The 20,468-nt window shown below is 42.0% G+C and overlaps 3 protein-coding genes across 3 annotated transcripts; 2 read left to right on the forward strand and 1 right to left on the reverse strand.

The window, feature by feature from the left end:
* Window positions 1-346: 346 nt before the first annotated feature.
* On the forward strand, window positions 347-5,599 carry akr7a3 (aldo-keto reductase family 7, member A3 (aflatoxin aldehyde reductase)). The gene is made up of 7 exons (XM_080001365.1): window positions 347-732; window positions 3,129-3,316; window positions 3,568-3,672; window positions 3,774-3,870; window positions 3,961-4,060; window positions 4,611-4,740; window positions 5,030-5,599. Exons 1-7 carry the CDS (start codon window positions 441-443, stop codon window positions 5,189-5,191), a joined length of 1,074 nt encoding a protein of 357 aa, XP_079857491.1. The 5' UTR covers window positions 347-440; the 3' UTR covers window positions 5,192-5,599.
* Window positions 5,600-9,154: 3,555 nt separating this feature from the next.
* On the forward strand, window positions 9,155-15,360 carry LOC307230573 (aflatoxin B1 aldehyde reductase member 4-like; the record flags this gene model as incomplete). Its single annotated transcript, XM_080001009.1, is given in 9 exon segments — window positions 9,155-9,277; window positions 9,348-9,603; window positions 13,708-13,895; window positions 14,146-14,250; window positions 14,352-14,448; window positions 14,539-14,638; window positions 14,737-14,866; window positions 15,156-15,247; window positions 15,249-15,360. Coding segments are annotated over 9 exon segments (1,158 nt in total). The 3' UTR covers window positions 15,316-15,360.
* Window positions 15,361-15,888: 528 nt separating this feature from the next.
* Window positions 15,889-20,292, reverse strand: mrto4 (MRT4 homolog, ribosome maturation factor). Its single transcript, XM_080001568.1, has 8 exons — window positions 20,208-20,292; window positions 19,891-19,949; window positions 19,195-19,298; window positions 19,005-19,086; window positions 18,851-18,918; window positions 16,872-17,023; window positions 16,658-16,734; window positions 15,889-16,536 (listed from the first exon to the last, which is right to left on the reverse strand). Exons 1-8 carry the CDS (start codon window positions 20,233-20,235, stop codon window positions 16,402-16,404), a joined length of 705 nt encoding a protein of 234 aa, XP_079857694.1. The 5' UTR covers window positions 20,236-20,292; the 3' UTR covers window positions 15,889-16,401.
* Between the last annotated feature and the right edge of the window lie 176 nt (window positions 20,293-20,468).

A 20,468-nucleotide genomic window follows, 5' to 3' on the forward strand; every position in this document is an offset into this window, starting at 1 on the left:
ATAATAATAATAATAATAATAATAATAAAAATGTCGCGTTCAACTGTTACGTTTAAATATTTTTGTGCAACGACAGGAAAGCGAGAGCTCCGTCCTAAAAAAAAAAAAAAAAAAAACTGAGCTAAACGTTGTAGTTTTCTGCCACCTCGTGGTCGAAGCGTGGTCTTACGCCGGGGGACCGTGGCCCAATATGCACTGGTGACGACGCAACGAAGAGAGCTGAACGAATAGTGAGGAGAGGGCGGAGAGGTGTGACGAAACACTCCCAGCGCGAGCGACGCCCCGCGCGCTGCGACGGTCGGGCGCGGGCGCCGGTCCAGGGTCGAGGTGCGTCGCGCGAGCGGCTATTCGCGTGCGGGTCACGCGGTAGTTTTGCGACGGTCTCTTGCGTGCGACCGGCGACGCCGTTGAGCGACCGCCCTTCGGAGCCGCGGCGCAGCATGCGGCGTTTATTGCGGGGCGGCCTGTTCGCGCTGGGGCGCCGGAACGTCACACGGGACGCGTTCACCTCTTCGCCGCTTTCCGTGCGTCGGCGGAACATGTCTTCCCGGGGGGAACGGCCGGTCACTTTACTGGGGACCATGGCGTTTGGGGGCCGCGTGGACGCAGCCACGAGCTCCCAAATGGTCGGAGCGTTCGTGGCGCGCGGGCACAGGGAGGTGGACACGGCCTTCATGTACACGGACGGAGGGTCTGAGGAGGCGATAGGAGGCACGCAGCTCCCAAAAACAGGTCGTTTTACTGCACAGTGCAAAGCTGTTGTTTTTTTCCTGAGCCGTTTATCCTGCAAAGTGGGCTGGCACGCAGAAAACTATTTATCACAACAACCATGGCACTAATCAGGTCCAAAGCAGTCATGTCGGCGTTGTGCAGGGACTATGGGGCATTTAATGCGTGTGTGTCGTCAGGTCTTTAAATGTGTAAAAAAACAAATCTTCAAATCTGTATTTCAATTTGCAAGTGTATTGAGATGAAATGTTATGTCAATGAGTGAATGTGGGGACAATTCTGTAAATGCGTACATAGATAGATTAATGGATGAAAAGCAAAAGTTGGAAATGCAAACACACGTCTAATCAGGTCAAAGCAGCCATGAAGGCGTTGTGCAGGGACTATGGGACATCGTGTGTGTGTGTGTGTGTGTGTGTGTGTGTGCGTGTCATCAGATCTGTAAATGTGTAAAAAAAAAAAAAAAAAACCTCCAAACCTGTATTCGGATTTGCAAGCGTATTGAGTTTTGCAAATGCGTACACGGAGAACGGTTGAGAAGTTAAAGTAAAAAAAAAAAAATGTAAGCGTTTTGCTCCAAAAGCTGGAAATGCAAATGCACGACAAAATAAACAGGCGTATGGATTTGTTTTATGTAGTTATTAATTTAAAAAGCGCAAGAAGACAACTTTTGCGCCGCTGTCGCAAAGGCAACCGGATCGCTTTACGTTCTCCTCGGCGCCCCCCGTCCGAATGGCGTAAACGCCGCTTTGGAAACGGGAGGAGAAGCATGTTCACTGACGAGCTACAGTGAAATTGTCACAATTTTAGTTCGGTTGAATATACACCGGGTCGCCGCCCGAACGCATAGTGATATGAAGGCTTATGTGGAACCAATCTACAGCCATTACACTGTGCAATCGACGTCCACTTATTAATAAGTAAAAACAAAAAAAATATGCCTCTTGCTTCTTCAATACTGACTAAAAGGGCCGTGCACACTACCCAGCCCAGCAATGTCACCGCTGGTGGTGTGTAGGTTCTATAGCTGCCGAGACACAGGCCCGACACACATCTGCAGATCTGTCATTGTGTAAACACTGAAGAGGCCTGAGCCGGGACTGAATGTTCTGTATTCCCAGCTCTCGGAGCAAAATACATAACTTTTCAGTCAATATCTAGGTACACATTTACAAATGTGTTTACACATTTACAGATCTATGTACACATCTACAGATTTGTCCCCAAATTTACAAATCTCAATACACTTCTCCACATCTTAATCCGAATACAGATTAGGAGTTCTTGTTTTTTTTTTTACACATTTACCAATATGATTATGCACACACAGATTACTAATACACATTTGCAGATTCCTGTACACATTTCCCAGAAGCATAAGTTAAGAGTGACAAGTGGAATCAAAAGAATAGGGAACCACTCGATAAATCTCTTCCATAATGAATAATTAATCTACTCAATAGAGCTCAGCAGCGAGTTTCCAGAAGTAAAATCCCATTCATGTTCCGAATCAAGGTTTTGATTGTCATCCACAATGTGGTAACCAGCCAAGGTAGATTTACCACGGGCTGAGATTGTGAGACGATGGCACATGTACCATAGAAGCCACAGGTCTGTGTGATATCAACCTTGTTTTAAGAAAAAATGTGTTTTATTCCCAATGTCACGGAGAAGTACTACACTACCCACCATCCTACGATGTAACAGCGACATCTCTGATTGGTGGAGCTCGCTGTTACCGTGGAAATGTTTACGCTGAACTGGAACGCTACACACACACACACACACAACACAAACTACATTATATGACAACACTGTTATTAACAATATAAACACTATAATAATGACAAAGGCACCATTCAAGTAGAAGCGTGTTGGGTTGGAAGTCGTTGGAAAGGCATCATACGCAATGGTTTATTGAATGAGTAGTTCCTTCACTCTTTAAATAATTATGTCACAGTGTGAAACCTTTTCCCCTTTTTTCCTTTTTTTTTTCTTTGCACTGAAATGTTTTATAGTCGTGACTCATCTGGTTGGCTCGGTTCCAGGCTTAAGTCTTTATAGACGGATTTTCTGAAACGTCCAGGGAGTGACTGAAAGTGAAATTCACTCCGAAAAGTGTTCCGTTCAAAAAGTGGGGGGGTCACTGTTGAGCTCTAAAATCTAAATTTAGTTGATCTGTACAGTAACAAAGTTTAAAGTCTCTTCTCTCTTCACTTTTGACCTGGGTTCAATATTTCCTGATATGCTTCACTGCTGCTTTAGTAGGACAAGTTTGATGACAGGGTTTGAGCTGCCTGAACTGTACAAGTTATATTATCTGGACATATTAGTTATATCTTATATAAAGGTATGTCTAACCTTTTTACTATCTAACCTTTTTAACATCTGTGATACAGTAAGCCTGGCCACCAAGGCAAACCCTTGGGATGGGAAGACACTGAAGCCAGAAAGTGTTCGTTCGCAGCTGGAAACCTCCCTGAAGAGGCTACGCACGGGCTCTGTCGACCTGTTCTACCTCCATGCACCTGACCACCAGAATCCCGTGCAGGACACCCTGAGAGCCTGCCATGAGCTCCACAAAGAGGTAGAAAAGACCAGGAGCCATGCCTACAATGCACCCAGAAGTCACTTTAACTATGTCATTTCTGTAGCCACAATGTCCTCGAGCTACAATACAGACAGACTGTGTCTTCTCCCAATTTATCACAGTAAATCCAATATTCTTCTGTTAAAAAAAACAAGAAATCCTAGTTGTACTTTGAGAACTAGCACGGTCATGTTTTGCTTTGTTGTGTGGTTTTCAGAAGAAAGTACGATTGTACATGTCATTTTCAGGGTAAATTTAAAGAACTTGGCCTATCAAACTTTGCATCCTGGGAAGTGGCTGAAATTGTGTCCATATGCAGACACAACAACTGGATCGTCCCCACTGTCTATCAGGTAATAAACAACTTGTGTGAGCCATTGGGCATGCATTTCATTTTGCTGATTTTAACAGTATTGCATTGGTACATTCTGAAACATTCCTCATCCATACATAGGGAATGTACAATGCCACAACAAGACAGGTTGAGGCGGAACTGCTGCCATGTGTGAGATACTTTGGCATGAGATTCTATGCATACAATCCCTTAGCAGGTACAGTATAATAGATCTTTTCCGCTGAGATGGTCCAACCGGGATGATCCTGAGTGCATGTTATTCAAATTCTTGACTCTGTTCCACCAGGGGGTCTTCTGACAGGGAAGTACCACTATGAAGATAAAGATGGTTCCCAGCCAGCAGGACGATTCTTTGGCAACAACTGGGCTGGAGCTTACAGGGATAGGTGAGAAGCCAACGTTTATTCATTTGTAAGTTGATACTGTTACAGAAATTAAAGGGTTGCTTTAATCTGCAGTTTGTCAATCGGTTGTCTTAAATAAAGTGGCAGACAGACGTTGGTTTTACTTGTACAAGGGTCGGATCAGAGATGTGCTAAGGAGCAGCTCTCTGAGTGGAACAGTTTATTTTCAGGGAGTCAGAGAATATATGGTCAGTTCAATGTCACAGATACTGAGAATATACCGTCAGCTTGAGCTCACAGGTGCATAAATAATTGGTCAGGCCAGGATAAGGCAAGCTTTCAGGATGGGGCAAGTTTTTTGGCAGGAACCCAAGGGAGGTCACAATCTGAAAGGTTTGTGAAAGAATTATCCCTGTGTGCTTAAATAAAAGTGTGACTGGAAGCTACATGAAGTTGTATTCTTTATTATGTGTGTGCAAATATGTTTATGTTTATGTTTATTACATGGATTTAGATATATTGTTACAATACATGGCAGAAAAATGTTACAAAAAAGGGATAGTCCTCTCATATTGGCTTGTCTTTGCATCAGATACTGGAAGGAGAGCCATTTCAAGGCAATAGATTTGGTTATGAAGGCTTTGGAAACAGCGTACGGCTCGGAGAAACCTACCATGACCTCTGCTGCTATTCGTTGGATGTACCATCACTCGCATCTCAAGGTAACTGGCTTTACACGTCCACACATATATCAAGTGAGATTTTGGAACTATTTTCAATGGTTAAGTCACAAATTTGAAAACTTTAAAATGTAAGTAATTTATTTTAGCTACCAGACTGTAAAACATTCTGATCAGGTCTTTGGTTGGTTCTTATGTTGTGTTATCTGCCACTTGTCTGGTCAAAATGTGCCTTTATTAGCCATTATCCACTGTAATAGCCAGCATGGAATGAGGTTTTGATTTGCAGGCCAGAAGCCCCCTCTAACCCTTGAAACGTGTGCTATTCCAGGGTGATCAAGGAGACGGAGTCATCATTGGCATGTCTAGCATGGAGCAGCTCGAGCAAAACCTGTCTGCATCAGAGGAAGGCCCCCTGGATGAGAGAGTGGTGGAAGCCTTCAAACAGGCCTGGGATACTGTCGCCCACGATTGTCCAAACTACTTTCGCTGAGAAAAAAGAAACGACCATTCACCATGGTCTGCTCAACGCCTTAAAATGTGTATGGTAATTTGTTTTGAGAATAATTAATAGAATGCTGTATGAATGCTGCTCAAATTCTCCATTGACAGGACACTTTCTGGGGATGATAATTTTGCACTAAGTGCCAAGCAAATGAAATTATTTTCCTTAAAGTAGCTTTTCTTCCAACAAGGACATATGCAAATTATTTCCAATTACACAAACAGAAATTCAGAAACAAGACATTGTTTTAAATTTGCTTTCATTTGGAAGGGGCATTTCTCCCTTTTGTCATGGGGTTAAGGTTCTCAATTGTTTGTGATGGCAGGTGAAAGGTTACTTTGCTTCAGTCAGATGAAATGTAAATATAAACAAAATCCAAATAAAGGTGTAATGGTACCCTTGTTTGTACAAAATTCTCTTATCTTAACCTTTCCACCTTTCTGCTGGAATTTACAGTATGTTGTACCACACTATGCCAATATATGGTGGTAAAATCCCTTTCAGTTTATATATATTTCAAACATCATTTTCCATCAAATTAGCTCTTAAATACACGTCTTTAATTTCTATCAGACCACAATTTATGACTCTTAAAGAGAAAATCAAGCTGAAAAAATAAAACATGATTTGTCACATTTGCCACAATAAAAATAAATTCATTGTGAAGTGTTAGAGAATTCTTCCTGCATCGCCGGAGAGGTTAATCTGTCCGTGACCGGAAAACAGTATTAAAGATAATTATTCTGCAGAATAAAGAGAGATACAGTAAAAAAAAGTACAGTACAATAAAGTCTATTGTACTGTGTAGAACATGTAAAACATCAAAGAATTTATCATCTGCATTTCTCTCAAACTCTATTTTGTTCCTACTGGAACAATACCTCAAGGAAAATTCTATAATGCTAAAATTTCATATAATTGAGGCAAAGATTTCTCTCGTTGAAATCAATTGGGAAAATACATCTAATAAAATTCACAACCAAAATATAAACGATAAAAAAAACATCCCAGATGGAATCCTAGAACATCTCCACATCAAATTGGCCAAGACTCTCTTCCCACATTTGGTTAGAGAAGTGCAAAAGACCATTAAGGGGTATCTACACTATATTATGACAACGCACTGGAGCAAAAACCCAAGTGGTTCTGAGGGGGAAAAAAAATCCTCTGAAGCCATTGTACAATCCAAACTAGAAAACATAAAATCATGAATCAGATCATGAAATAAACGAACATGGAGAGATTCCACAAATACATAATGCTATGCAGACTAAGCAACGCTTATCACTTAATGACAACAAAAAAATTCATTGTGTGAACATAATGACACACATCCTATAAGTAAGGATAAACATAATTAGACAAACGTCTTCGCATTTCAACATCTCAACATCTGTTATCATAAGGTGGTTCCAATCTAGTGGAATCAACATTTAACCATGGGTGGACTGAAGTGACAGAAGGCTCATTTCTGACTTGGGCTTCTCTTCTGGATCCGGTGTAAGTGAAAGTGGGTTGAGGGAGCGGCTGTTATCCAAGTCCCGCTGTGGAACTATGTTCCAGGATTGGATAATGGTGATGGTATGGTGATGATCACAGAGACGTGACCAATCTTTTCTTCCGTTGGGATCGTGATCTTAGTTCACGTCCGATGATCCTCTGTCGTTCAAATTTTTTCCCCGATCCTCGGGAAGGTTGGGGACTTTCTTGTAATGAGATGCGTGTGCCCACGTTGGTCATTCTGCCACCTTAACCGCTGTTGCAGTGGTGAGGAGGATCTGAATCTGACAGAGTTCCAGCTTTTCCTCTGGATGTCGCGGATCACCCCTCAGTCACTTGGTCATATAGCGGTCCGTCAGGTGGGGTGAGGGGTTGCTTTGACCTGGGTCTGACCGACTACAGTCTCAGTACAAAAATAAATGCATGCACCCTAGTGTAACAGAATAATATTATCACAATTTCTAATATGTAGGAGATAATGTACATAGAATACCAATTATTCTACAAAATAACTGACTGTAAATCATGCATGGTTTTCAAATTTTCCGAGAGTGCATTTTTAGAATGTTGCCTGAACACAAGCCTATCTACACAATCCATTCATTTAGTAAAATCTAAAAGTGATCAATTCTAAACTGGACAATCTGGTCACTACTGGTTTGTGATGTAATTCATGTGTGGCTTTTGTCGACAGAAGACAGACCTAACCGCATTGGTCTCCCGGTCAGCACCTCATGCGTGGACAGTCCGGTCACACCACCTGATTGTCCCTGCAGTCTCGTTAATGGCAGGAATGAAACTCGGCCGAGCTTACCATCACTGGGATTCCATTAAGGAAAACATGTCAATTATCACCAAACAATATTTTATCAAGCTGAGGCCTTGTCATGGTTAAGTCCATGAGTTCTTTGAGAGGAGCACTTGGAATAGAATGCAGAAAACTGGCAGTAGAAATGTCTCTTCCTGCATTGATCTAAGCACAGTTATTATGTTTACTCAATTCTCCAACTTTCCTCCCTTTTTGACATATGGTACTGTGGTAGTTTCTCCAACCAGACACCACCCAAGTTGCGTTTTCAGGGCCCTCTGGCACAGAGACACAGACGACAATGCGTTGTAGACATCAGTTTATTGTAGAGGGGAGGCTAGGTGGAATTAGAAAAAAAAAAGAGTAGGCACACCTCAGGCGGACGGCCGGGGAGCTGGAACCCTGCCCAGGCCAACAGGGCAGGTACGGGGAGGCCTTCTGGAGGGTGACCAGGGGGCCGGTTCCTGGCCTCTCGGGTGGTCGACCCAGCCTCATGGCAGAGGAGCGAGGCGGCTCCGGAGGGTGACCAGGGGGCTGGGTCCAGGAGCCAGACCACTCGGGGGGGGGGGGGGGGGATGTACGGGCTGGACCTTGGCAGGGGTGGCTGACGGCTCGGAGAAAGGGACTGGCTGGATCTCGCTGGAGGTGGAGGCGGCTGACGACTTGGAGGGGGCAGGGACTGGCAGGACCTCGGCGGCGTCGTGCAGACCGGGGCCAGCGTCGTGCAGACCGGGGCCAGCGTCGTGCAGACCGGGGCCGGTGGCGGAGAGGCGCAGAGGGAGCCAGAGAGCAACAGAGGGACCTAGCGGCAGACAGGGGCAGCTAGAGGGAGACAGAAACAGATAGGATCAAGGCAGGGGAACGATCACCACAAGGAGCAGACGGCACATGTCATGACAGGGCTCCTATCCTGAGTGTGTGTGTGGATGGGGGTTTTAACCTGCCGCTCGTTCCCCAAACCAATGAGCAACTGGTATGCAGCCTGACCTAATCACCTAGTTCCAGGTCAGGTGTGGCTGTTCAAACAATCCCCTCCACACGTCACACCACAGGTACTTACCATATGTCAAACAAGCAAAACAATGAAGAATTAGCGGGAGTGATACGGCTCAGTACATACAGTACCAAGTGGATCTGCCACTACAATAATTCAGTGCTGATAGATTGTGAATCCTATCTCCTCATCTGTGGAGGAGACACTCATAATTAGACAAGAGCCATATCAGGTACGGCGGCTTTGTTGGCTGCACTGGCTCCAACATCTCCTTTTAGAGATGGGGTCAAGTACATTAATGTAAACAACAAAAATAGGGAGATCAAAATGCAATCAAACGCTGTGTACAATTCAGCGGTGTGCGTGGCGTCTCAGCATCAAGCATTTTATCTCATCACCATTCTCAGTATCAGTCTCGTTCCCGCAGTCTGTCAGTAATCACTACACTAGCGTTCGCAACCGCAACGCCCCCTTACCAAGAAATAAAACAGGTCCTCGCTTATCGACCAATTCGCTTATCGCCCTGGTGTAGGAACGGAACTCTGTCGTTAAGTGAGGAGTACCTGTAATAGGCAAGCGAGCGCTTCATTCTAAAAACTTAAACTTTGTAGTTTTCCCCCATCTTGTGGTTGAAGTGTGGTATTACGCCATGGACTGTGGCACAATATGCACTGGCGATGACCCAACAGAGAGAGCCGAATACATACTGAGCGGAGGGCTGAAAGACATGACGAAACACTCCCAGCGGGAGCGGCCCCCACGCGCTGTCAGGGTTGGGCGTGAGCGTTAGTTCCAGGTCGAGGTGCGTCCTGCGACCAGTTAGTCGTGTGCGTCTCATTCAGTGGCACAGGAACATTGCACAGGACGCGTTCACACATTCACCACTTTCTCTGCATCGGCGGAACATGTCTTCCCAGGGGAAACGGCCGGTTACTTTACTGGGGACCTCGCCCTTTGGGGGCCGCGTGGACGCAGCCACGAGCTCCCAAATGGTCGGAGCGTTCGTGGCGCGCGGGCACAGGGAGGTGGACACGGCCTTCGAGTACACGGACGGAGGGTCTGAGGAGGTGATAGGAGGCATGCAGCTCCCAAAAACAGGTCGTTTTACTGCACAGTGCAAAGCTGTTGTTTTTCCTGAGCCGTTTATCCTGCAAAGTGGGCTGGCATGCAGAAAACTATTTATCACAACAACAATGGTACTAATCAGGTCCAAACAGTCATGTCGGCGTTGTGCAGGGACTATGGGGCATTTAATCCGTGTGTGTCATCAGGTCTTTAAATGTGTAAAAACAAATCTTCAAATCTGTATTTCAATTTGCAAGTGTATTGAGATGAAATGTTATGTCAATGAGTAAATGTGTGGACAATTCTGTAAATGCGTACATAGATAGATTAATGGATGAAAAGCAGAAGTTGGAAATACAAGCACACAAAAAATAAATAGGCATTTTTATTTATTTATGTATTTATTTATTGAAAAGGTGCAATTGTGGAATGTGGAAAATTTTTCACATTCCAATAGAGCAATCAATACCCGTTTTACTGAGAGGTGAAAACTCCTCTTTGTAGACGTGGGATCAAATATCCAGTTTACTATCGTACAGGACTTCTTAATAATTCTTAATTCTTAATTAATTGTTGGCAACTAATCCGTGAGTTTAAACTGTATCAACAGTAAATCAATCTTGAGTGTATAGAGGGATCCATATGTTGTTTAGTCTCTTTAACGTTTGTACAAATTATTATATCCCTGGTTTTGATTTTATTCGCTTTACTTGTATTGGTCGATTTTTAACATTTGATTGTGTCGTTGTTGTTTTCTGGAATTTGGAAAATCAATCTATTAAATGGGGGGGGGATTGGGGACCGTTTCTCAGAGAGAGAGGCTCAAATGCATACATTTGTTCTGAGATTCACAATTATTTCAACTAAAATAAAATTTGATCGTTTGAAAACCCTCATTTTGAATTCAAAAGGCCAAAGACTAGAACCTATAAATACACACACTTGACCACTTCAAAAAGAAGGAAACCTGCTGTTTACATCATTTACCACTAGTGTGAGAGAAAAATGCAAATGATCAACTGTTTCAATGATGTTTAACATGTTTTATATAGGACAATAGCTTTGTCTGTTATGTAGTTTTAAAACACATTTTCTCTGGGTTTTAATGAGTCTCACAGTTGATATGAAGAGACTGTTCTTTCTCAAAAATGTCAGTTGTAGTACTGGAAAAACCAGACAACATTCACACTCACTTAACCTTCTGTGGAGATAAGGATAACCCAGAGGGGGGTTTAAAAGGGCATTGTGTGTTTGTTTTGTGCCATAGTAGTATTGTGTCTGTGGCCAGAGTTTGACTGTTAAATCAGTATTTGAGGGTAACATCCGGGAAGATGGTTGAGGGGCACAGTGTTGTAAATGACACCTGACCAATGGCACACAACCTCTGTTTGGTATAAAGCCCTCTTTGTCAGTAATAGGGCTGGACTGATCAGAACACTGCTTTCAAGCATGACTGTATCTTTCTCTGTATTCTGCAGAATAAATATCTTTAATACTCTCAGTTTTGCTTTCCTGTAGCGGGCAGATTAACCTCACCGACTACGCAGGAAAGGTTTTCCAACACTAGTCACTTTAATGTATCAAATATTGCATTGCATGCCTGTTTTGTCTTACCTCTTGGTAGTACATTGCAGTGTTTGTCTTTCAACACCGTGTCCATCTTGCCATTCAGTATGACACTGCATTGTTGTGGCCCACGACTATTTAAGATGTTCACTATGAAGTTGACTTACTGTCATTATTGTCTGCATTTTATTTTGTCTTTCTTTTAGGTAAATACTTTTATATTACTTATACTACACTTCTCCTTTCCATTTTAGATAAAAAAAAACCCATTTCTTTAAATACATTAATGATGCTTGTTATCAAGTATTTGACAATAAACTTGAAACTATAATTACATAGACCTAGTTTGAGTTCTCTCATTACAAAGCTATTGAACTTTGTAATTAATAAAATGTAAATAAAAAAACAGGTTTCATTTTTAGATTAAAAAGGGAGCCAATTGGGAGCTGCCTGGTAGTTGATGTGGTACTATGTGGCCATGTGGCACAGTGCATTGCACTGCTGCCTCACAGCAAGAAGGTCCTGGGGCGCTATTGGCACCGTGCTCCAGCAGTTTATCTCCCAATTAGGGGCCTTTTTGTGTGGAGTTTGTATGTTCTCCCCGTGTTCACATGGGGTTTCCTCCATCTAACATAAGTAAGGACCCCCACCAAAAACATGCACACATCATCGTCTGACCAGCGATGAACATATGGAACCAGGTCCTCGGGCACGTCGTTGAATGCTGGCTGCCCCCCCTGGAGGAAGGACAAGCCAGGGTGGGTAAAATGCAGAGGACCCATTTCACCGGCCACCATCCAAAAAGCATGTGTGTGTGTGTGTGTGTATGCATGTCTTGTAGTGGCGTGTCGTGTGACAATGAAAGATTCTTCTTCTTCTTGACTGAAAACTGGCTGGAATCTGGTTGCAATTTGGCTGTCAACCGGCTGGGACAGCCCTCTTCAAGTGGCTCCTACGACTTATGTATGCATTTACATATTCATGTACACTTTTACAGATTTACAGTCTGTACACATTTACAGATTTGTCCAGACATTAACAGATTCATGAACCCATTTACAAGTACATGTACATATTTACAGATGAATGTACACATTTACAGATTTATGTACGCATTTACAGATTTACAGTATGTGCACATTCTGAGCTTTGTCCACACATTTACAAATCTCAATACACTTGCAAATCCGAATACAGATTAGGAGTTGGTTGATTGATTGAGTTGATTACGCACACACAGATTCCTAATACACATTTGCAGATTCCTGTACACATTCACCAATCTCAGTACACATTTAGAGATTATTTTACACATTTACAAATGTGATCACGCACACAGGGATTGAGACACAGTTACACAACTCTCCACTCACAAATAGTTTGGCTTTTAGTTTTTATAGTTTAATAGTTGTATTACAATAACAGCCCCATAAAGGGCGATGATTTCATTGGATGAGAGCAGAGCACAGTGGTGCCAACCCCACTGTTAGACCCAATGCTCCTAAAAATAGTATTTGTGGTATTTCCCAGAAGCATAAGTTAAGAGTGACAAGTGGAATCCAAAGAATAGGGAACCACTTCAATATGATTAATCTCTTCCATAATAAATAATTAATCTATTCAACAGAGCTCAACAGCGAGTTTCCAGAAGTTAAAATCCCATTCATGTTCTCAATCAAGGCTTTGATTTTCATCCACAATGTGGTAACCAGATTTACCACGGGCTGAGATTGTGAAACGATAGTATGTGCACCATAGAAGCCACCGGTCTGTGTGATATCAACCTTGTTTTAAGAAAAAACGTTGTTTTATTCCCAATGTCATGGAGAAGTACTACACTACCCACCATCCTACAGTTTAACAGCGACGTCTCTGATTGGTGGAGCTTGCTGTTACCGTGGAAATGTTTACACTGAACTGAAAACACTATATAGTATACACACACACAACACAAACTACAATATATTACAACACTGTTATTAACAATATAAACACTATAACAATGAAAAAGGTTAAATTCAAGAAGCACACTAAACTGTCGTTGGGTTGGTAGTCATTGGATCATTGCATCATACGCAATGGTTTATTCAATGGTTTATTCAATGGTTTATGGGATGAGTAGTTCGTTCACTTTTGTTTTTTTTTTTCCTTTTTTTTGCACCGAATCAAATGTTTTATGGTGGTGATTCATCTGGTCGTTGGTTGGCTTGGTTTCAGGCTTAAAAGTCTTTATAGAAGGATTTTCTGAAACGTCCATGGAGTAGCCGAATGGGAAATTCACTCCCGGAAACTGAGCCGTTCGAAAAGTGGGGGGTCACTGTTGAGCTCTAAAACATAGATTTAGTTGATCTTTATGGTAACAAAGTTTAAAGTCTCTTCTCTCTTCACGTTTGACCTGGGTTCAATATTTCCTGATATGCTTCACTGCTGCATTAGTGGGAGAAGTTTGATGACAGGGTTTTCGCTGCCTGAACTGTACAAGTTGTATTATCTGGAATGTGTTATTTATATCTTATATAAAGGTACATCTAACCTTTTTACTATCTAACCTTTTTAACATCTGTGATACAGTAAGCCTGGCCACCAAGGCAAACCCTTGGGATGGGAAGACACTGAAGCCAGAAAGTGTTCGTTCGCAGCTGGAAACCTCCCTGAAGAGGCTACGCACGGGCTGTGTCGACCTGTTCTACCTCCATGCACCTGACCACCAGAATCCCGTGCAGGACACCCTGAGAGCCTGCCATGAGCTCCACAAAGAGGTAGAAAAGACCAGGAGCCATGCCTACAATGCACCCAGAAGTCACTTTAACTATGTCATTTCTGTAGCCACAATGTCCTCGAGCTACAATACAGACAGACTGTGTCTTCTCCCAATTTATCACAGTAAATCCAATATTCTTCTGTTAAAAAAACAAGAAATCCTAGTTGTACTTTGAGAACTAGCACGGTCATGTTTTGCTTTGTTGTGTAGTTTTCAGAAGAAGGTAAGATTGTACATGTCATTTTCAGGGTAAATTTAAAGAACTTGGCCTATCAAACTTTGCATCCTGGGAAGTGGCTGAAATTGTGTCCATATGCAGACACAACAACTGGATCGTCCCCACTGTCTATCAGGTAATAAACAACTTGTGTGAGCCATTGGGCTTGTATTTCATTTTGCTGATTTTAACAGTATTGCATTGGTACATTCTGAAACATTCCTCATCCATACATAGGGAATGTACAATGCCACAACAAGACAGGTTGAGACGGAACTGCTGCCATGTGTGAGATACTTTGGCATGAGATTCTATGCATACAATCCCATAGCAGGTACGGTATAATAAATCTTTTCCGCTGAGATGGTCCAACCGGGATTATCCTGAGTGCATGTTATTCAAATTCTTGACTCTGTTCCACCAGGGGGTCTTCTAACGGGGAAGTACCACTATGAAGATAAAGATGGTTCCCAGCCAGCAGGACGATTCTTTGGCAACAACTCGGCTGGAGCTTACATGGATAGGTGAGAAGCCAACGTTTATTCATTTGTAAGTTGATACAAGGCAGAAAAATGTTCCAAAAAAGGGATAGTCCTCTCATGTCGGCATGTCTTTGCATCAGATACTGGAAGGAGAGCCATTTCCAGGCAATAGATTTGGTTATGAAGGCTTTGGAAACAGCGTACGGCTCGGAGAAACCTACCATGACCTCTGCTGCTATTCGCTGGATGTACCATCACTCGCATCTCAAGGTAACTGGCTTTACACGTCCACACATATATCAAGTGAGATTTTGGAACTATTTTCAATGGTTAAGTCACACATTTGAAAACTTTAAAATGTAAGTAATTTATTTTAGCTACCAGACTGTAAAACATTCTGATCAGGTCTTTGGTTGGTTCTTATGTTGTGTTATCTGCCACTTGTCTGGTCAAAATGTGCCTTTATTAGCCATTATCCACTGTAATAGCCAGCATGGAATGAGGTTTTGATTTGCAGGCCAGAAGCCCCCTCTAACCCTTCAAACGTGTGCTATTCCAGGGTGATCAAGGAGACGGAGTCATCATTGGCATGTCTAGCATGGAGCAGCTGGAGCAAAACCTGTCTTCATCAGAGGAAGGACCTCTGGATGAGAGTGGTGGAAGCCTTAAAACAGGCCTGGGATACTGTCGCCCACGAATGTCCAAACTACTTTCGCTGAGAAAAAAGAAACGACCATTCACCATGGTCTGCTCCACGCCTTAAAATGTGTATGGTCATTTGTTTTGAGAATAATTAATAGAATGCTGTAATGGCTTTTTGAGGAATTAATCAACTCTGGACTCATTAAGGACTTAATTGTAAATATTTAAGTCAAATTCTCCATTGACAGGACACTTTCTGGGGATGATAATTTTGCACTAAGTGCCAAGCAACGAAATTATTTTCCTGAAAGTACCTTTTGTTCAAACAAGGACATATGTATTCTTGGCAAAATATTTCCAATTACTCAAAACAGAAATTCAAAACCAAGACATTGTTTTAAATTTGCTAGGTAGGGGCATTTCTCCCTTTTGTCATGGGCTTAAGGTTTTCTATTTCACGTAAAGGCAGGTGAAGTTTAGTTTGTCAGACGAAATGTAAATATAAACAAAATCCAAATAAAGGTTACTGGTACCTATGTACAAAATTCTGTTATCTTAATGGATAGCGATACGGTGAACATGATCCATGACAGGGTTAGACAGCTCACCTTTGCAGGCTCTAATTAACCGCAGTAGTGCTTAATTACAGCCGTCTGCTGGAATTTATTTTGCATCACACGAGGCCACTAAATAGTGAAAGAATCACTTTCAATTCATGAAAACATCACATTCCATCAAATTGGCTCTTGACTTCTGTGTATTATACCACAATTTATGAATTTTAAAGGAGAAAACAGGTCTGGAAAAATAAAATTAAACATGATTTGTCACATTTGCCGCATGGTTAATTCAATAAAACTAAATTCTCTTCCCCACGATATCAGTTTAATGTGAAGGGCATTAAAAAGATATAATGAAACGACCAGAAAAGCTCCACAACTGATTGCTCACTGAACAATCCAGTCCAAATATATACACGTATATATGAAAAAAATCCACAGAGAATGGCTGGTTTAAGCATTACCAGCCAGGATGAATGGTTTCCCATATGGGCTCAGAAATCTGAGATGCAGAGCTCATTAGACCATGTCAATCATGTCAATCTGCAGGCCTGGAAACCAGACAACTTAAAAAAATAAGTTGTGCCACAAGTCCCACAAATTTCATTCTGCATCTTCCTCATCCTCATCCTCATCGATGGCTTCTTCATCAGCAAAGTTTTCAAACTCCCCTGCTTCTGAGTTCCACATGCACTTGATCTGCACTTTGAATTCAGCCATCTCAATGCCAAGGAGTTTCTATTAGGGGACAAAGAACATCTGTTTAGAACGGCTTTGGAAACCAATTATTGCTATAGTACCACATTAAGAAAAAAAAAAAAAAAAAAAAACAGTCAGTTCAACATGGCCTGAAACTCACCAGAATACGAGCCTGCTCAGGGGTTAATATGTCCCCCTCCTTACAAACTTCAAAGTCCTTCAGCAACGTCACTACTCCTAAAAATAAAAAAATAAAAAGTGAGGAAACGAGGCAATTGTTACACTGAATGTTCTTGAACTAAAAAAACTCATCAGTATCACATCGTCTAGGTTACCAATGCACTATTGAACAAATTTTATCAGGAGAGAAATACCTTTTTTGAGTGCGGTGGGAAGTCCCAACTGCCTCAGCTGGGGCTCCATGGAGTGGGTGAACTGTTCTAGGGGCCCTTCATCCAGCGTTACAACCATATGTGCACGGTTTCCTGCACGAGCATAGTCCATTTCTTTGAAATGACTGAAATATCTATGGACGCAATGGGTCATTTATTAAAGGATCAGATAAATATTTACACATTGGGTGCTTCATGATTTATTGCATTATGTCTGTGGCGGACACTTTTGTCCAAAGCGACTTAGAATAAGTACATTTGCCACGGTATCAAACCAACTGTATGTCACAGCTGAACATTCTCTGGAAACAAAGTAATACAAGTTCTTTGTAATGAAAGTATGATGAAAAATATGCTCATGGGGTATTTTTGATGCATTTGTCTTCCATAAGATAATTATTAGGGACACATTTGGCAAGGGAGCTTTCGTTTAATTATTACAGCAGAATACAACTGCCGATTCAATGGGCAGTACAATTATTCCGCAGCATGTTTGGGGCTTTGTAATTTCATATTGCAATTTCTAACAATTTCCACAGATTGTAAGACAACTAGAATGTCATTCATAAGTCATTGTCTTTCCTTTTGTGAACTGTCAAAGGCAACCTCTGTATGCACTCATATTAGGGACGCAACAGAAATAGTGGGCTCAGAGGTTAGTATGTATCACGGTTTTGAGGCCACGTTAATGGTACCTTTATATTTAAGAAAAAAGTTTTTATAAAGTAGTCTTTCATAAATAACTAGTGTAGTCTGTGTTTATGACTGTGGGGGGAAGGGGGGGACTGGGTTCAAGTTCATTGGTGGGTTGTTATAATTTGCATAAGTTCATCTGATTGGTCCAGGATAGTGGATAATAACAAATATTAGTTTATTTAAAAACGTTTCACAATAAAAACAGAAATAAAATCAGTACTTTAGTTAGTTATTTTTGTGAAGAACAGGTATAAACAGTATTTTTCCAAACATAAATAATAAAATAACTTATTGAAATAAAACCGCAGTCAGACCAGTGGGTATGTGCCATCGCTTTATGAACCTGATGTGACCAGTGGGTGCGCTCCTTTTCAACCAGGAACACCTCCCGGCAAGGGAGGAGCATGGGATACGCTTGCATAAAGGGTGAAACATTTCCTGGCTGCAGGAGACGGCAACTTAAGGAATATTAAACTGTAAAACTTTGGGGGAAAAAAAACAAAAAACAAAGAGCTGCTTATCACCTAACGAGACTGTTCCCTTCATTCATAAAAAAAAACATTTCAAAATAATATTTCAAGATTAAGAAGTTAGTAATAAAGGGGGACACGGCCATCCCAGGGGGTTATTTTCCAACTGGGCACTCTTTACAAAAATTGCTAGTATTTATAGTCATTGCTATTTAGTTTTATCATGTGTTTCTAGCGCGGTTGGAAAAAAATAGACCTCTCCCGCTAAAATAGAGAAATGCTGCACAGCTCCGGGCGGATCCCACAGTGGATTCAACAGGAAGCAGCACTTACTGCAGGCGGCTCCCCGCCCATACGCTGCGCTAACGCATCCAGTGGACTTCTACTGCGGTTCATGTGTGCGAACCGTAGGGGGCGAACCGCACCTTCGATAACACGGCGTGTACCATCGCCTCCCTAATCTTTGTTGAAATTTTGTGATGGTAGCTAGGGCGGTAGAGCTGGTGGTCTAGTGATCTAAAGGTTGCTGGTTCGATCCCAGGCTCCTCCTGCTAGCATGCTGTAGTGTCCTTGAGCAAGACACTTAACCCCTAATTGCTCCTGATGGCTGCGTCCGTCGGTGATTGAACAATTGTAAGTCGCTTTGGATAAAAGCGTCTGCTAAATTAAATGTAAACGCACTTCTTTGTTTGAGAAGTTATAATGTTATGCCATGTTAGACAATTTTCTGACCAGAAATTAAACAAAATGTATTATATTATTTTTATATTATTAACAAAATGCTTTATTACTTACTCTTGTACATCATCCTTGGTTTTATTTGTGAACAGTGCACCCACTTCTCCCCGCAGATACTTGCTGACCTACAAAGTACCACAATTGTACGATTATGAAGCTTCCGTCACAGCAGACCATAATATTCATGCAAGCCAACGGCTTAGCAACCCACCTTGTGTAGATTATCTTTGTATTCGTCTGTTTGTCCTTTTCCAAGAGCCACCGTCATAACCTTGTTTTTACCAAAGAAGAATCTGTATAATGTGGAAAAGAACGGCATTGACGACAGTAGCGACAGCCGTGAAACTTACGTCATGAGATCCGTTTCATGTAAAACAAACAAGGCGCCGGTTTTAATTTACCTGCTGTGTTTCCACGCAGTCCTGATGTCTTTCAGTTTGTTATTCCTCATGTTGGCCACGGAAAATATAAACAAGTTCTGGTATATGTCCACACATTTCCGCAGCTGAAAGCAGGTAAAATGGCAACGTTTCAAGTAGAATTGTAACTCATCTTTAACAATATTATACTGTTATAAGCATGCTGTTTTCCAACCTGGTACACACATGTGTATGTTTCATTTTATCTATGTATGCAAATGTGCGCAATTTACTTGTGATTTGTTGATACAGACGTTTATTGGTTGTTATGGGTTAGTTCTTCCAGAGACATTTTACTATTTTTTACTTTAACTTTCAGGTTTGTTTCAATTTCTTATTACTCACTGTATTATTATTGCTTGTTGTTGCACATGCACATATCGTTGTTGCATATGCACATATCTGTATATACATAGACATATTCCCTCTATCTATTCCATTTTATTTTTATTGTATTTTATTCTATATATTTTTATCTTATTCTATAAGTATTCAACTTACTGCATTACGTTTTAGGAGTCAGTTAGTCGGTCTATTAGAAAGGAATTACATTTCACTGCATACATGTATGAAAGTATGTATATGTATGTGACAAATAAAAAATCTTGAATCTTGAATTGAAGCGCAATACCTGGAAGTGCCGGAAAACGAACAGGAATACGCACAGGTGATACTTACCTCCTCGATTAAATTCTGTTTCGTTTTCAACCCCTTCTTGCTCGTTTTGGTTAACGAAACTAAGGGAAGAAAGCGGGAGAAAAACTTTAGACACTCATCCGGTACTTGGACGTCGATTGCTGCGTCCTCGTCCGGGGCTGGGCTGACGCTAGGGCTAACGCCGGGGCTAACGCTAACGCTCACGCAAACCACCGTGGGGCCATTTTCCACGTTTAAACGGGGCGTCGAGGAACTCGTCTGCAAACAACACACCCGTGTCAACGCGTGCGCTGAACAAACGACCCCACTCAAGCCGGGATGTCAAACGCTGAACCTACTTTTCTTGTCCCTCTTCGACTTGGGCATCGTGGACTCTCGCGTCGCGGGGAAGACACACGCGTGGATGTCGCGGGAGGAGGAAGGACCCCGACTGTTTCTGTCCCTTCAAGCTGACCGCGTGGTGCCTGATCAAAAATACCAAACGCGATGGGGTTGGCGATCAGGAATGACGATTATATGCTGCACAGTGCTGCAGACTTTCTTTCACTCTACTGAAAGTGTTAGACGGCGCAAAAACTCCATTTTCACAACGTCAATTG

This window comes from Zeus faber, assembly GCF_960531495.2.
Source record: "Zeus faber genome assembly, chromosome: 5".
Taxonomy (NCBI): domain Eukaryota; kingdom Metazoa; phylum Chordata; class Actinopteri; order Zeiformes; family Zeidae; genus Zeus; species Zeus faber.

Coding starts and splice junctions, on each gene's coding strand:
- akr7a3 (XM_080001365.1), top strand. CDS start 441: ATGCGGCGTTTATTGCGGGGCGGCCTGTTCGCGCTGGGGCGCCGGAAC. Junction 733..3,128: donor CACGCAGCTCCCAAAAACAG/GTCGTTTTACTG, acceptor TCTGTGATACAG/TAAGCCTGGCCACCAAGGCA. Junction 3,317..3,567: donor GCCATGAGCTCCACAAAGAG/GTAGAAAAGACC, acceptor TGTCATTTTCAG/GGTAAATTTAAAGAACTTGG.
- mrto4 (XM_080001568.1), bottom strand. CDS start 20,235: ATGCCCAAGTCGAAGAGGGACAAGAAAA. Junction 19,299..19,890: donor AACAGAATTTAATCGAGGAG/GTAAGTATCACC, acceptor ACCTGCTTTCAG/CTGCGGAAATGTGTGGACAT. Junction 16,537..16,657: donor CTGAGCAGGCTCGTATTCTG/GTGAGTTTCAGG, acceptor GTCCCCTAATAG/AAACTCCTTGGCATTGAGAT.